General features: G+C 39.1%; 2 protein-coding genes across 2 annotated transcripts in view; both read left to right on the top strand.

Annotated features, from left to right (window-relative positions):
* MORC1 (MORC family CW-type zinc finger 1) overlaps window positions 1–5,212 on the top strand; it is a 164,226-nt gene extending 159,014 nt beyond the window's left edge. Inside the window, exons 27-28 of the mRNA XM_068968384.1 lie at window positions 2,084–2,278; window positions 5,054–5,212. Coding sequence (XP_068824485.1) covers window positions 2,084–2,278; window positions 5,054–5,212 — 354 coding nt within the window. The remainder of the gene's footprint in view (window positions 1–2,083; window positions 2,279–5,053) is intronic.
* Window positions 5,213–12,383: 7,171 nt separating this feature from the next.
* GUCA1C (guanylate cyclase activator 1C) overlaps window positions 12,384–16,229 on the top strand; it is a 38,029-nt gene continuing 34,183 nt past the window's right edge. The window contains 4 exon segments of the mRNA XM_068968375.1: window positions 12,384–12,438; window positions 12,441–12,504; window positions 12,506–12,581; window positions 14,463–14,574. Of these exon segments, the coding sequence (XP_068824476.1) occupies window positions 12,384–12,438; window positions 12,441–12,504; window positions 12,506–12,581; window positions 14,463–14,574 (307 nt within the window).

Genomic DNA, 16,229 nt, shown 5'->3' with positions numbered 1-16,229 from the left:
TCCTGGAGGAGGTGGTGGTTGCCTTAGTTGTAAGCCATCAGCTTCTTGTAGGTTGAAGGAAGGATTTTCAAAAATGGCTTCCCCTCCAAGATCTCAGAATGTAGCCTGTTTTTCAAGGCAGGATTGGCCCACATGCGTGAAAACCCCTTGCTGGTGAGTGCTGAACATCTGCTGTCCCAGCTCTTTACTGTTTAGTTTCCTGTGGCATTGGAAATAAAGGTGCATGAAACCAGTTTTCTTTTTTTTTTTTACACTGAGGTTACATTCCAAAGGGAAAGATAGATAATACACACTTAAATAAGACATAAATAAATATCCAGTGTGATGTGCTGTAAAATAATTGTGCAAGCCCGGGGGATAGACAGTCTTGGTGTGTTGGGGAAGAGGAGGCTATTTCAGATACAGAGAGCAAGGAATATCTGAGCCATGTTTTAATACTGGTTGAGGCCAGGAAGGAGCCTTGTGTAGACCTGGAGCTGAATTTACTGAACAAAGAAAGCAGCAAGTGCAAGAGGGCCTGTGACAAGAGAGAGCTTGGTGTATACCAGGAAGATCGAGGGCTAGAGTTTAGGAAGTAAGGTAAGAGGAGGGAAAGCCAGGTCAAGGATTTCAGAGTCTCACACAAACATCCCTCACAGGCAATGTAAGTCTCTAAAACATCTAAGATTTCCTTACATGGCAATCTGTTGATCTCAAAATGAAGTCTTGCCTTTAATACCACACATGATATATGTGAGTGTATGTATGTGTGTAAACACATGTATATATGGCCAATGTTTGCCACTTTGGAGTGGTATTTGGGTCCCCACTCCCAAATATTCCCTCAGTTAATAGCACATGGAAGTTTACCTTTGGGGATAAATTACTGATGTCAACCTAACCCAAATACCTTAAGTCAGGACTTTAATGCTCTTCAATTTAATGGAGACTCCTCACCCTCCTCTCAACTTTAGTAATATCATCTGTGCCTTACTTGGGGCACAGTCCATTTTCTCCCATAAGATATAATATTCACATACTTGTATTCTCCTATTCTATAGACTAGAAGGTTGTTGAGGGCAAAGACTGAACCCTGTATATCTCTTCATCACTATTATGAAATTCAGTGCCTTGAATTTAGGAAGTAGTCAGTGACTATTAAACAGAATTCGGTGTACTTAGGGATGTTTGTTTGTTTACAGAATTTCATAGAAAAAGAATTGTGTTTGAGGTCAAGGAGTACTGGAAGGAGATAACATGGACAGTGCTGGGAAAGAGCCTGCATGTGCAGTGAGTGTGATGGAAAACAAACACGGCCACCTTACAATTTTCCTGGCAACCCAGCCTGTTAGAACACAGAAATCTCTTTATTGCAGAAGCATTCAAATGTTTGTCAAAACAGAATTTGCCCTCTATCTCTGTTCTCAGAATACCCCCTGGCCTCCTCAGAATGTTGATACAGGCAATTAATGTCATTTTGAAATTGAAGCATTTGCTGCTCCATGCCTTCTCTCTGCCCTGTAAGTGTCTCAGGCATAATAAATATGAGCTCCTGGAAAATCACCAAGGCTCTTGAATCAGCAAAGGTCATACATGTTAGTAGATAACCATAGTCTTTCTGTCATATTAAACAACCCAAGGAGAGTGACAAACTAGGAATTCCTCTTATTGTAGCATCTGTGTTTTTCAGATGCTACAGATTTGAGTCATAGACAATACAGAATCTGTCTGGAAACCCCAAATTTCTGGCTGTTCTGCTGTTGCTATGGAGAGGGGGCACAGGTGCGCCTGTCCCTTTGTGCCCTGAAGAATATGGTGGCCCTGTTGGGAGAACAGATCCAACCGTTACTCAGTTTCTTCTTCATTTCAAAGCAAGGGTTTCTGAGCCAACCTTCGTGTGCCCACTCATATTATAGTTACTAGACTGTTGTACATTTTTCCTCCTTTCTCTTCCATCAGATTGTCAGTTCCTTAAGGGATCAGTGTATCTTAAACGTAGACTACCCAGAGTACATACATATAGAGACAGATGTGTAGAATTGTGATATGAAGGGGAAAGTAATATTTTTAAAATATACTAAAACTGTTTTAAAAACTTTCCCAGATCCGTGATGTTTACATGGTCCAATATGAAAAAAAACTAAAGACCAAAATTCAGTCTATTATCTGCGACGCAAACCAAAGAGAAATGGTTAATGAAGTATCTCTCGGACAATGTGAAAAAAAAAGAAAACTTACTGAAGATAAACTGAATAAGCTTCGTGTAAAACTGGCAGTATTATTGCAGAAGCTTCAGCTGGTAAGTAGTGAAGTGTTGTTTGATTAGTAGGAACACATGCTGTGGAGAGAGCCCTGGGCTGACTTCCTCTCCTGACATCGTCGTCCACTTACTGAGTGGACGGGTCACTTACTGTAGTCCTCACTCTCCCTAAGACCTGCAAATCACAAATAAATGAGCCTTAAAAGTATAAGTTAGAACGTTGTTAAAAGGCCTATTATTTTTTCCCTTAAGAAAAATCAGAAGCTTTGGGCTGTTGATATATTTCAATTATTCTGTCTTCTCATTAGCTTATTTCTGGTAGGAATTAAAAAAAATTTTTTTCAGACAACTGAAAAGATTTTAATTTTTATCCTAATATATAGGTTAAAAAATAGACTTTTCTAATCTTAGAGGCAAGGTTAGAGAAATCAGGAAATATCATGTAAGTATGAATTACTGTCCCTCTTGTTTGTTTTTATGTATTTAAATACATAAAGAATTGGGCTTCTGTGATAGATTGGGTCAGTAAGGAGCAGTCTGTCTTTGATTACAGTATACAGAAATGCTAGGAAGAATCTATCAAAAATTCAAATATATATAGCCAATGTTGAAAAAGTCTCTCTGTAGATGCTAAAAAAATAAATTGTGAAATCAGCAGTGAGCCCAGGAACTATGTCTGTGTTGCTCAGCTTTTCCCGGGGTGTAAACAAAGGTGGTTGAGTGGGACTCCTAGGAAAGATCCCTAAGAGGGGCTCAGAGAGCTTTGTGGAGGCCCTCGGGGCAGGTCTGTGTCTGGAGCAATTTGTCATCGCACACTCAGCACCGCAGATCGTGTTGCTTCCCCAGCCCTGGGGGTGGACATCGGCACGCTGTTGGGGCTGCTTCACACCCAGCCTTTGGCTCAGATCATTGTCATGGTAACCTGAAAGAGCCTTAGATATCATAAAACCTGCTTTAAAAATATACGGAACAGGGTCTAAAGGGGGAGAAAATTGTCTTGGGCTGCGCAGAAAATTCTGACCTCGGCCCTGAGTCTGGGACAGGAAACAGGTCCTTCCTGGGCCATGCAGGGTGAGAAGGCAGGAGCTGTCTCCCACAGAGAGTTCGGCCTGGAGCACGGCCTTGCTGGTGAACCAGGTCCACACAAGATAGGGTTCAGTGATGCCTGTTGTTTCCCTAACAAGAAAAACTATAAAGACCAAAGTTCTTCATCACAGTAATAGAATACGGCTCTCTATCAAGAAAGTTCATAAAAACTATTGGGTCTCATAATAGCAAATCTGTTCAGCTAGGAAAAAATTAATGAAAGAATAGTAGTTTACTCTTCTTTCTGTGTCAGACCCTAGGTTTCCTCAAAGTAACCAAAGTAAGTATATCATCTCTAACTTAATTTGCTTTATTCACAAACTTTAGAAAAGAGGTGAAGGGCTTTAGCCACATTGTGTGAAATGCTTTATCCAGTATTGCTGGAGAGGTGCTCAAAGGGCTCCTGCTTTCCCTAGTTGAAATTGCCATTTTCACTGCCTCTGCCTGAGCAACTACGATGGAATAGAGCAGAGACGAGAGGTTAAATGGACCTGGAGCAGTCTGTTGGGGCGACTCATGAAGAAGCTGAGGACAAGAACCAACCTGGAGTCCTAGGAGGAAGTCTGGCCTGCTGGGTAGAAAGCAGGAGCCAGGGAATTAGACCAGACTGAACAGGTTGAGAGCTGTTAGTGTCAGAAAGGGTCACACAGGGCTCGCCTCAGGGTCTGTGAATACTTTGAAACCCTAGTGAATATCAGCATCATGGAAACCCATCTGCAGAAACAGGGTCCTAGTTACAAAGCTGGAATGCAGTATAGTGCAGACTTGTTAGAGGACTGAACAAATCTAGGGCAAAAGGAACAAAGCAAACAACACATTTAATGGAACCAGATGAGGGATGGAGAGACTACCGTAGTGCCAGATACTTGGAAGCAGTGATAACATCAGGATTATTCCCGAAAGGTCCTTCCTAAAAATTCTCCTATCCATAAGCTCAGTTGGAGAGCAAGTTGATCCTGTGGTTGGACCTGGGGGACTGAGATTTAGGGAAAGAGGGAGCATTTGTCCAACTGTTCATGGATCAAGAAACTCAGGAAAGGAGAGCTTGAGATTACCCCAATAGAGTACTGAGAGAAAGAGGCAGAGAAAGGGAAGGGGGGACAGATCAGGGCAGCAAGCCGAAGGCTATGGGGGAAGATGCTGCAGAGGAAAGAGGAGAAACAGAGAAGTCAGAATTTGCCTACCCATCTGTTTTGCCTCTAAGACTCAAAATTCATGGATTTTAAGATAGAAGTTCAGTTCAGTTCAGTCGCTCAGTCATGTCCGACTCTTTGCGACCCCATGAATCACAGCACGCCAGGCCTCCCTGTCCATCACCATCTCCCGGAGTTCACTCAGACTCACGTCCATTGAGTCCGTGATGCCATCCAGCCATCTCATCCTCAGTCAACCCTAAGAGGAGAGCCTATAACACACACACAGAGACAAAAATGAGATGAGTAGGGGCTTTAGGAATATGACAAGTAATTAAATCAAAGGGGGAAAAAAAAGACCACAGTTAACCTCCACTACAGAAGAAGAAGAAAAAGATCCAAGGTCCTAACCACTTGTGAACATAAAATGAGATTAAATGCAAAATCATTTCAGAAGGTTAAAAGCATTATTCAGATGCAGACTGGGTTTTGTTGCTACATGATTCGTAGGGAAGACTGGTCCAAGGTCACCCAGACAACCGGGCTCAACCCTGTAGCTTCTTCCCCAGTTGTGACTGCTGCTTCTCTTTTCCAGGGTGGTCCAGCCGGAGATCTGGAGCAGATTGATGCTTATTTAGAAGCTTTGCTGAAAGAAGATAATCTTCTTTTTCAGAAGGCTTTTGTAAATAAAGTGACTACAGATACAGGGCATCGTCTCCTTTTAGAAAAAAAGGAAAATATTTCTCAAAATTAGAAGTCACAAAAGGCATTCCCTTGTTTAAAATGCTAATAAGAAAGAAAGGAAGATTTTTTTAAAAGAGAAATCTCCTCTGTTCTTGTTATTGTAAAGTTCACCTTGTTTAATGGTAAGAAAATTTTGTATTTTAAAAATGGAGACTGAGTTATAATTTGCATATTTACCAGTTCTGTTCTGTAACTATTCCTGTTCTTTCAGAAACCATTTCCAGAGTTCTCTAATTCTCATGTTAGCTACTAAGAAAGATATGTCTTTTAGGCTTATATTTTGTTTTCACTAAAAAGATTGTAAAAGCATGGTTCTTAAGAGCAATACGCAAAGGACTACAGAATCACCTCCTTATGAAACTTCAGTTGAAAAAGAAAGACATTATACCCCTTCTCCACTACAGTCAGCACTCAGTAAAGCAGGTAATATACATTCCCAAAACAACTTTGAGATATATTTTATATGATACTTTTATTATTGAGTTACAGAAAGAAACAATCTTCTAGGTATAATGTGAATACATATTACACATATATGTAAGAATTGTACATTTTCCTTGATAACTTTTGTTTAGAAATGTTTGCAACTTTGAATAAAAGCAATAAAACATTTAATAGTTTGTGTAATTGTATAATTTTATTTTTATGTACACGTATGTAGTACAATTGCTCAGTCGCGTCCGACTCTTTGCGACCCCACGGATGGTAGCCTACCAGGCTCCTCTGTCCATGGGATTTTCCAGGCAAAAATACTGGAGTGGGCTGCCGTTTCCTTCTCCAGCAGACCTTTCCAACCCAGGGACTGAACCCGGGTCTCCTGCCTTGCAGACAGATGCTTTACCGTCTGAGCCACCAGGGAAGCCCTGTGGTACAAAATTGAAAACAGGTGAAATGGAATATGGTGAAAGTTTTTACCACATTCTTGCCTTTAGCTGCTTAATTACTCTTCTTGAGAGGCATGCTTTTAACAGTTACTTATGAATTCATCCAAAATCAGTCAATGTATATAAAACTTTATAAATTATTATATGGATATAAATACGGATGTAATAGCATCCAAAAATGCTGTAGTTTTTTTCCCACTTAATTTATCTTGCCATTTTCACTCCCTCTGCCTGAACAACTACGATGGAATAGAGCAGAGACGAGAGGTTAAATGGACCCGGCACTTAATCTATCTTCAAGATCATTCCATATCAGAATTAGTACATGTAGGACTATCTCATCTTTAAACTGCTCCTTATTTTTCCATTCTATAGGTACACCAAAATTTATTTTATGTAAATATACATTTTATGAGGGACATTTACATTTTTCTTTTTTCTCTTTTATAAGGCTTGTGCTTTTCATTCTTTTTTTTAATTAATTTTATTAAAAGTATAGTTGATTTACAATGTTTTATTAGTTTCTAGTGTACAGCAAAGTGATTCAGTTATACATATATATAATAGTTAGCATTTGTTAATCTCAAACTCCCAGTTCATTCCTTCCCCACCCCTCTCCTCCCTTGGCAACCATAAATCTGTTCTGTATGTCTGTAAGTCTGTTTCTATTTCATAGGTAAATTCATATTTCAGGTCCCACCTATAAGTGATGCATGGTATCTGTCCTTCTCTTTCTCACTTCCTTTGCTTAGTATGATAATCTCTTGGTCCATCCATGTTGCTGTGCCTTGTTGCATTCTTTTATGGCTGAGTAATATTGTGTATATTTGTAGCACATCTTCTTTATCCAGTCATCTGTTGATAAACAAGTTGATTCCATGTCTTGGCTATTGCAAATAGTGCTGCTGTTAACACGGAGGTGTGTGTATCTTTTTGAATTATAGTTTTGTCCGAATATATGCCCAGGAATGGGATTGTTGGATCATATGGCAATTCTATTTTTAGTTTTTTTAAGGAATCTCCATTCTGTTTTCCATAATGGCTGCACCAATTTACATTCCCTCCAGCAGTGTAGGAGGATTCCCTTTTCTCCACACCCTCTCCAGCATTCGTTCTTTAGTAATGGCTGTTCTGACTGGTGTGAGATGGTACTTCATTGTAGTTTTGATTTGCATATCTCTAATAATCAGTGATGTTAAGTATCTTTTCATGTGCCTACTGCCATCTGTATTTCTTCTTTGGATAAATGTCTATTTAGGTCTTCTGCCCTTTTTTGATTGGTTAATTTTTTTGCTGTTGTTGGGTTGTATGAGCTGTTTGTATATTTTGGAAATTAAGCCATTGTTGGTCACATAATTTGCAGATATTTTCTCCCAGTCCATAGGTTTTCTTTTTGTTTTGTTTATGGTTTCCTTTGCTCTGCAAAGGACTCCCTGATGGCTCAGACAGTAAAGTGTCTGCCTACAATGCGGGAGACCTGGGTTCGATCCCTGGGTCGGGAAGATCCTCTGGAGAAGGAAATGGCAACCCACTCCAGTACTCTTGCCTGGAAAATCCCGTGAATGGAGGAGTGTGGTGGGCTACAGTCCATGGAGTTGCGAAGAGTCAGACACAACTGAATGACTTCACTTCACTTCACTTTGCTCTGCAAAAGCTTATAACTATGATTAGGTCCCATTTGTTTATTTTTGCTTTTATTTCTATTGCATCTGGATTCTGACCTCAGAAACCATTGGTAAGATTTGTGTCGGAGAATGTTTTTCTTATGTTTTCTTCTAGAAGTTGTATTGTCTCATGTCTTATATTTAAGTCTTTAAGCCATTTTGAATTTATTTTTGTGTATGGTGTGCGGGTGTGTTCTAACTGCATTTATTGACATGCAGCCATTCAACTTTCCCAGCACCACGTTCTGAAGAGTGTCTTTTCTCCATTGTATATTCTTGCCTCCTTTGTCAAAGGTTAATTGACTGTAAATGTTTGGGCTTATTTCTGGGCTGTCTATTCTGTTCCATTGATCCATATGTCTGTTTTTGTGCCAGTCCCACACTGTTTTGATTACTGTAGCTTTGTAGTATTGTCTGAATCTATGAGGTTATGCCTCCTACTTTATTCTTTTTCTTTAGGAATGCTTTGCCAATTCTGGGTCTTCTATGGTTCCATATAAATTTTAGGATTATTCTAGTTCTGTGAAAAATGTAATGGGTAATTTGATAAGGATTGTGTTAAATTTGTATGTTTCTTTGGGTAGTGTAGCCACTTTAACAATGTTAATTCTTCCAATCCAAGTGCATGGAATATCTTTCCATTTCTTTGAATCATCTTTAGTTTCCCTTATTAATATATTAGAGTTCTTAGCATATAAATCTTTCACCTCCTTGATCAAGTTTATTCCTAAATATTTTTTGATGCAATTTTAAAAGGGATTTTTTTTATATTCCCTTTCTGATATCTCATTGTTAGTATTCATTCTTTTTTCCACATTTATATTTTCTCATCCTTTTGCATTTACATGCACACAACAGTGAACATTCTTATAAATATGTTCATTTCATATGTGTGCAATTGTACTTGTTAAATAAAATTTCAGAAGATGAATCGTTGGGTCAGAGTGTGTGTACATTTTATATATTGCCTAATAGCACTTCATAAAAATTGTATTAATAAACACCCCCAACAATATATGAATGCCTATTTCCTCCCATCTTCACCAAAATCATGAATTATCAAACTCTCTTATGTTGTTAATCAAATAGCTGAAAGTGATATATACTTGTAGCTTTAATACACATTTCTTATAAGTAAAACTGAGTGCTTTTTTGTGGTTAGAATTCATTTGAATTTTAGAATTTGGCCTTTGTTCATTGTTCAACTTGGCTATATTTCCCTGCTAATTTATAGGAACTATTTTTATATTATATTAAGTATTTTATATTTTTATATCTTTTATATGATGTGTATCACAAATATTTTATCACAGTTTTTCATTTTTTCATTTTTTATGGTGTTGTGAGTCATGTGAAATTTTTGGTTTAATTTCATTTATGGCCTCTGGGTTTTTAGTCATATTTAGAGAGTACTTTTCAATGCTAACATTATAAAGAAAGTTTACCTTGCTTTCTCTAATAAATTTGATAATCATATTGCTAAATCTTTGATTAATCTAGAGTTTATTTTGATGTAAGGCTTAAGTTAGAAATCTGACTTTGTTGTGTATATTTCAAGATAGCCATAATAATGAACCAGAATTAACAAATGAATAATCATCTTTTCCCCAGTGATCTGCAATACCATATCATTGCGTGTTAATTTTCTATTTGTATTTGTGCTGAGTTCTGAAAAACAAAAATTTTCTATTTTCTCTATTGATCATTTCATCTTTTATTTTCTTGTTGGACCCATGTTGTTTTGCTGCTGCTGCTAAGTCGCTTCAGTTGTATCCGACTCTGTGCTACCCTATAGACAGCAGCCCACCAGGCTCCCCCATCCCTGGGATTCTCCAGGCAAGAACACTGGAGTGGGTTGACATTTCCTTCTTCAATGCATGAAAGTGAAAAGTGAAAGTGAAGTCGCTCAGTCATGCCCGACTCTTAGCGACCCCATCGACTGCAGCCTACCAGGCTCCTCCGTCCATGGGATTTTCCAGGCAAGAGTACTGGAGTGGGTTGCCATTGCCTTCTCCATTGTTTTGCTAGGGCTAGTTAATAATTTTATTTTTTGAAATATTCCTTTGTATCCTTGCATGTGCAATTCTCATTCAAACTTAGAATGAGAATTAGGTTTTCATTCAGTATTTACCCCTCAAATTTTATTGGTATTTTGTTGTGTTTGTAGTAATATTATAGGTTAATACAGGGAGAATTGCTTTTATTTATATATATATATATATATATATATATATATATATCTTTCTACTCAAGACCAAATAGGCTTTTCTGTTATGTTCAAGTCTTCTTCACTAGTAACCTATATTAGAATTTTAAATTTTTCTTCAACTACATCTAGCATATTATAGTTATATTTATTGTAATTAATTAGATTTATTATATGGCCTATTATAAATGAAATGTTTTTCCCCTTTATCTTTTGACTGGTTAATGTTTCATATAGCAAGATTTTTAGACATAAATGTTATATCCAGTGTAAGAATTCTTTTTATCTCAAGTAATCATTATACAGATTTTTTAAAGCGTAATTGGTATGACTGAGCACAGTTTCTGGATCTCAGGTCCTTACATTCTTGATCTATCCAAAGTTTCCCTTCCATGAGGGATATTCTTGGCCCCTTAAAAACTTCATTATCTTCCTCTGGCATCATCAGTGTCCATTCTTCCTTTAATCTAAGAATTGGTGATTAATAAATGTTAATGGTGAGAAGTCAGTGCCTCTGAGCATTTTTCTGGCAGACATTTAGAAAGAGTCTGAAATGGGACTTCCTTAGAGAATGGTTTTTGAAAATTTTAACAGAGTATTCCTCATATTTCCTAACTGAATAATCCTCAGGGCTGAGTCCTCAGTATCTCAACTTCTTTTTACTCAGCAATCTTATCTACTCTAATGGTTTCAAGTAATACTTCCAAATGAATAAGTCCTAAATTTCTATGACTTTATTGAACACCTATTATCTAACTCTAATTATAAACTAGAAATTTTCTGTGGAAAGTCTACATCGATGTGTTTGAAAGAAAATTAATCATAACCTCCCTCTTCCTGTCAAGACAGTTCATTTAGACTCCAGAGAGGTTTTATAGTGAAGACTAAGGAATAGGGACTAAGGCAGTGACTAGGCTTATGAACTGAGTCAGCATGGGGACTGGGGAAATAAAGTGGAGTAAGCTTAGGGGAGGAGACTCATCTTGGTACCAGATGACTCTAGGAGGAAAGAATGTAATTCTGTTACTCTTAAATATGGGTTGTAGCAAGATGGCTTGGGGACCACAGAGACAATTCACTTCCATTATTAGACCCTGGGTACAGTTTTTAGGCCCATTGGCTCAGCTTTGAAGTCCACTGGCAATTTGGGCTTGACTGGGACCAGATAAGCTCAGGGACCAGAGTGGGATAAAACTAGCAGCAGAGAGTAAGGTAGGTGCAGGTTTGAGAGACAAAAGAGACAAGAACAGAAAAGGGGGTAGAGGCGGTGGCAAGGAAGACACAGTGCCGGAAGACACAGCTCAGTATCTTCCTGTTTCTGCAGACTGCACGTTACAGCGATCACACCTAGAACTCTTCTTACCACTTATTCTTCCCTTATTTCCCTCTCCTGTACATAGAATTTCTTTCATTTTAACAATACTCAGAATGTTTCATTTTTCCATGGCTTAAAACACATTCTTCATCTAAATTTATCTTCGCAATATTCAGACGTGAGAAGGAACACGTGCTGTGTGCTAAGTCGCTCAGTTGTGTCCAACTCTTTATCACCCGTGAACTGTAACCCACCAGATTCCCCTGTCCATGAGATTCTCCAGACAAGAATACTGGAGTAGGATGCTGTTTTCTCCTCCAAGGGATCTGCCTGACCCCGGGATCAAACCCGAGGCTCTTTCGTCTCCTGCCTGGGCAGGTGGGCCCTTTACCACTCGTGCCACCTGCGCACTGGCAGAAAACTGAAAGTGACTTCCCAGCCTGTGCCAGGCCTCAGCAGTCCCTCAGCAGTCTCGCTCACAGTCGAGAAGGAAAGTACCCTTGATACTGTTTCACTGATGAGAAACTTGAGTCTTACCAAAGTAACAGTTCTTTGTAGTTAATAAGTGGTGAATAAAGCCTAGAACCCACACTTCCTGATTGTAAGTTCCTTCCATTAAGCCCCACTGTACTGCTCAATAATGTAGGGGTGTGTGTGTGTGTGTGTGTGTGTGTGTGTGTACATGCTCATTCATGTCTGACTCTGTGACCCCGTGGACTGTGCCCCCTAGGCTCCTCTGCCCATGGAATTTTCCACGCTAGAATACTGGAGTAGGTTGCCATTTCTTTCTCCAAATATAGGTGTAATTTATGGCTAACAATATGGCAAGGATTACCCTCTAAAATATTGTCTCTGTCCTTTACAGAAAAGTGTTTATCTGAATGGTAGTAAGCAACAATGCCATCAGATACTAACCGATGACCTTGGTCTTAAAATTGTACAGATGAATTAATCTCACTGGCTTTCTGTTCGTATTTAGCCTATAGCTGTAAGAGGTTTAGAGGAGCTTTCTAGGAGCATATGTTAACCTCAAGTTTTAGTGAAGTGTGAGAGACTAAATTCAGAAAGACCTTACATGAAAATAGAGAAAAAGCTATAGACTGTGAATCAGGATGGGGACTAGCAAATCTGTAGTGGGTGGTGAGACAGCAGTTCCTGCTAATGAGACCTGTGGTACAGAAAACTTACAATGGAATACCCATCCAGTCTGCAAACACTGCCTGAGTTTGACACGCTTGGATCTGCAAGGTCTGAATCAAAAAGTCAGTCAACATGTTGATCAAGTCTGTAATACCATGGACAAGAACAAGGTAAGAACTTTTACTTATCATTTGGGTATGGTTCTGCATTTCCTCCTTTTTTCAATAAATAAAATAGCCTGAGGTAAAATGTGTGTGTTCCACTGAATTGTGAGGTCTTCAGAGAACCCGCAGCTTGTAGGTAAGTGAGTCATTAAACACATTTAGCACTGCCGGCATGAAAATAATTGGGAACTAGCCTCTCCGCCCTTGGAAATGTTCTGCATGTAGGGAATTATTTTAAAACCAAATTAAATCTCTGCATGGAATTCTGATGCTATCGTTTAAACAAATCTAATAAGTGCAGATTGATTTACAAAGACTGTTTTCAAAGAATTTAATGCATTGGTGACATTTCATAGAAAAGCAAATTACAGGAACCTACTTTTAAAAGTGTGATTGCATCTGGATTGGCAGATAAAATCAATACAAATTAGCCAACATGTTGTTCATACTCAAATCAAAAGTTAGAATGCTTCATAATCCTTTCCTTTTTTTTATGTCTGACCAATTTAGTTTGGGGAAAGCCAGAAAAAAAAATACAGTTTTAAATTCAGATAAATGTTAGTTCCTAAAGATTGTTACTCAACTATTGTTTCAAATTTACACATTCCTGAAGAGATACTGCATATTTAATTATATATCTTAAAAATAGTAAAATGAGAAGAGAAAAAGCATAGGATAGGAAGAATAAGACAAAAAAATAACAATCTGAAATACTGGGCTAAATTCTTCCTGTCTGCTTTTCTTTGTACATTTCAGTTGTTTTGCCTATAGATTTGTGTATTTCAAAATGTACTGATTCCATCTAGAATAAAAGGCAAGGGAAAATACTACTCATAGAAAAATAGATGACTTTAGAAGACTGTGCATGATAATAGAAGATAAAGAAGGGATAATTAATTCAGTACAGTTAAAGCTACTGGCTGTCCATTAGGTTGTATAGAATCAAATACAGCTTTTAGAGCTTTTAAGCCAAAAAAACACAAAAAACAGATGACTTAGATGTAACAGTCAGGAATTTGGGAGTTTTAAACCTGAGTAAAATTGACAGCTATTTCAATCCTTGTGGCAATGACAGAAACCGTTTTTTTTAGGACATTATTGTCCTTTGTTCTTTGTTTTCAAATATGCATTAATGACATGACATGCTTATCATGACAGTGTTTTCTTCCTCATTAATTTAATTTAGTGTAGATGCAAGCAAACCCAGCTCTACCCCCAAGGAGCTTACAAGTCAGTAGGAAAATGAGGCAGATTCTGCTTTTGTTCCTAACTGTGAAAAGGGGTTTTGATATGCTATAGACTGAATGTTTATAATCCCTTCTCAAATCCTATATTGAAACCCCAGACCCCAATGTGATGGTATTTGGAGGTGAGGGATCTTGGGGGTGATTATATCATGAGGGCAGAGCCTTCATGAGTGGGATCCCTTATAGAGAGGCCCCAGAGAGCTCTCAGCCCATTTCTCCATAGGTGGACGTGGTGTGAAGACAGTTGGGTACGAACCAGGAAATGGCCCCTCAGGAGACACTGAGTCTGCCTGTTCCTTTGATCTTGGACTTCCCAGCCTAAGAACTGTGAGGAATGCATTTTTGTTTAGACCTTCCTGTCTATGGTATTTTTGTTGTAACAGCCTGTTGTGCACACTGTTATGTTGTGTCTCTTTGCCTCTGCCTATGTTATGCCTTTCTCTGCATGCTTCTTCATGCACCCACCCCCCATCATTCTATGACCTACTCCCTGTGCCTGCTGTGAGCTTCCCAATGGAAGTCTGCTGCTACAGACTAGCTTTTCAGACTCTGACGGTGGTATTCCTGAGAGTTTAGAAAATAAGCTATCAAGTATCAAGTACTTTAGTTATTTTTCAAAGGTGTTGATGTTATGTCCCAGACGAGCAATTTTGTTGTCAGCCCTGTGTTTGTGAAAGCACTGTGGGTGTCAGAGGTTTCTATGCAAGAACAAGAACATGGTGTCAAGAAAGCAGAGGCAGACAGTGGACAAGGTGTCTGGGATGTGTGTGCCACTAGAGTGAGAATCCTGTCAGTGACAGTTGTGGGACAGCCATATCAGAGCTCAACTGAAATGACCTGGAACTTCTGCTCTTCGTGATTTATCATCAGTTCAGTTCAGTTGCTCAGTTCAGTTCAGTTCAGTCACTCAGTCATGTCTGACTCTTTGCGACCCCATGAATCACAGCACGCCAGGCCTCCCTGTCCATCACCAACTCCCGGAGTTTACTCAGACTTGCGTCTATCGAGTCAGTGATGCCATCCAGCCATCTCATCCTCGGTCGTCCCCTTCTCCTCCTGCCCCCAATCCCTCCCAGCATCAGAGTCTTTTCCAATGAGTCAACTCTTCGCATGAGGTGGCCAAAGTACTGGAGTTTCAGCTTTAGCATCATTCCTTCCAAAGAAATCCCAGGGCTGATCTCCTTCAGAATGGACTGGTTGGATCTCCTTGCAGTCCAAGGGACTCTCAAGAGTCTTCTCCAACACCACAGTTCAAAAGTATCAATTCTTCAGCGCTCAGCCTTCTTCACAGTCCAACTCTCACATCCATACATGACCACAGGAAAAAACATAGCCTTGCCTAGATGGACCTTAGTCGGCAAAGTAATGTCTCTGCTTTTGAATATGCTATCTAGGTTGGTCAGAATTTTTCTTCCAAGGAGTAAGCGTGTTTTAATTTCATGGCTGCAGTCACCATCTGCAGTGATTTTGGAGCCCCCAAAAATAAAGTCTGACACTGTTTCCACTGTTTCCCCGTCTATTTCCCATGAAGTGATGGGACCAGATGCCATGATCATTCCCATGATCTTAGTTTGCTGAATGTTGAGTTTGAAGCCAACTTTTTCACTCTCCTCTTTCACTTTTATCAAGAGGCTCTTTAGTTCTTCACTTTCTGCCATAAGGGTGGTGCCATCTGCATATCTAAGGTTATTGATATTTCTCCCGGCAATCTTGATTCCAGTTTGTCAGCCCAGCATTTCACATGATGTACTCTGCGTATACGTTAATTAAGCAGGGTGACAAGTTAAATTACCATTGATGCACTCCTTTCCCAATTTGGAACCATGTTGTTCCAGTCCAGTTCTAACTGTGGTTTCTTGACCTGCATACAGATTTCTCAAGAGGCAGGTCAGGTGGTCTGGTATTCCCATTTCTTTCGGAATTTCCCATAGTTTGTTTTGATCCACACAGCCAAAGGCTTTGGTGTAGTTAATAAAGCAAAAGTACATGTTTTTCTGGAACTCTCTTGCTTTTTCTTTCTTCCAATGGATGATGTCAATTTGATGTCTGGTTCCTCTGCCTTCTCTAAATCCAGCTTGAACATCTGGAAGTTCCCGGTTCACATATTGTTGAAGCCTGTCTTGGAGAATTTTGAGCATTACTTTGCTAGTATGTGAGATGAGTGCAATTGTGCAGTAGTTTGAATGTTCTTTGCCATTGCCTTCTTTGGGATTGGAATGAAAACTGACCTTTTCCAGTCCTGTGGCCACTGCTGAGTTTTCCACATTTTCTGGCATATTGAGTGCAGCACTTTCACAGCATCATCTTTTAGGATTTGAAATAGCTCAACTGAAATAGCTCCGTCATCTCCACTAGCTTTGTTTGTAGTGATGCTTCCTAAGGCCCACTTGACTTCACATTCCAGGAT

The sequence above is a fragment of the Capricornis sumatraensis genome, chromosome 1 (assembly GCF_032405125.1).
Source record: "Capricornis sumatraensis isolate serow.1 chromosome 1, serow.2, whole genome shotgun sequence".
NCBI lineage: Eukaryota > Metazoa > Chordata > Mammalia > Artiodactyla > Bovidae > Capricornis > Capricornis sumatraensis.
Note: the sequence above shows the minus strand (reverse complement) of the source record. Positions and strands in the feature narration are given on the sequence as shown.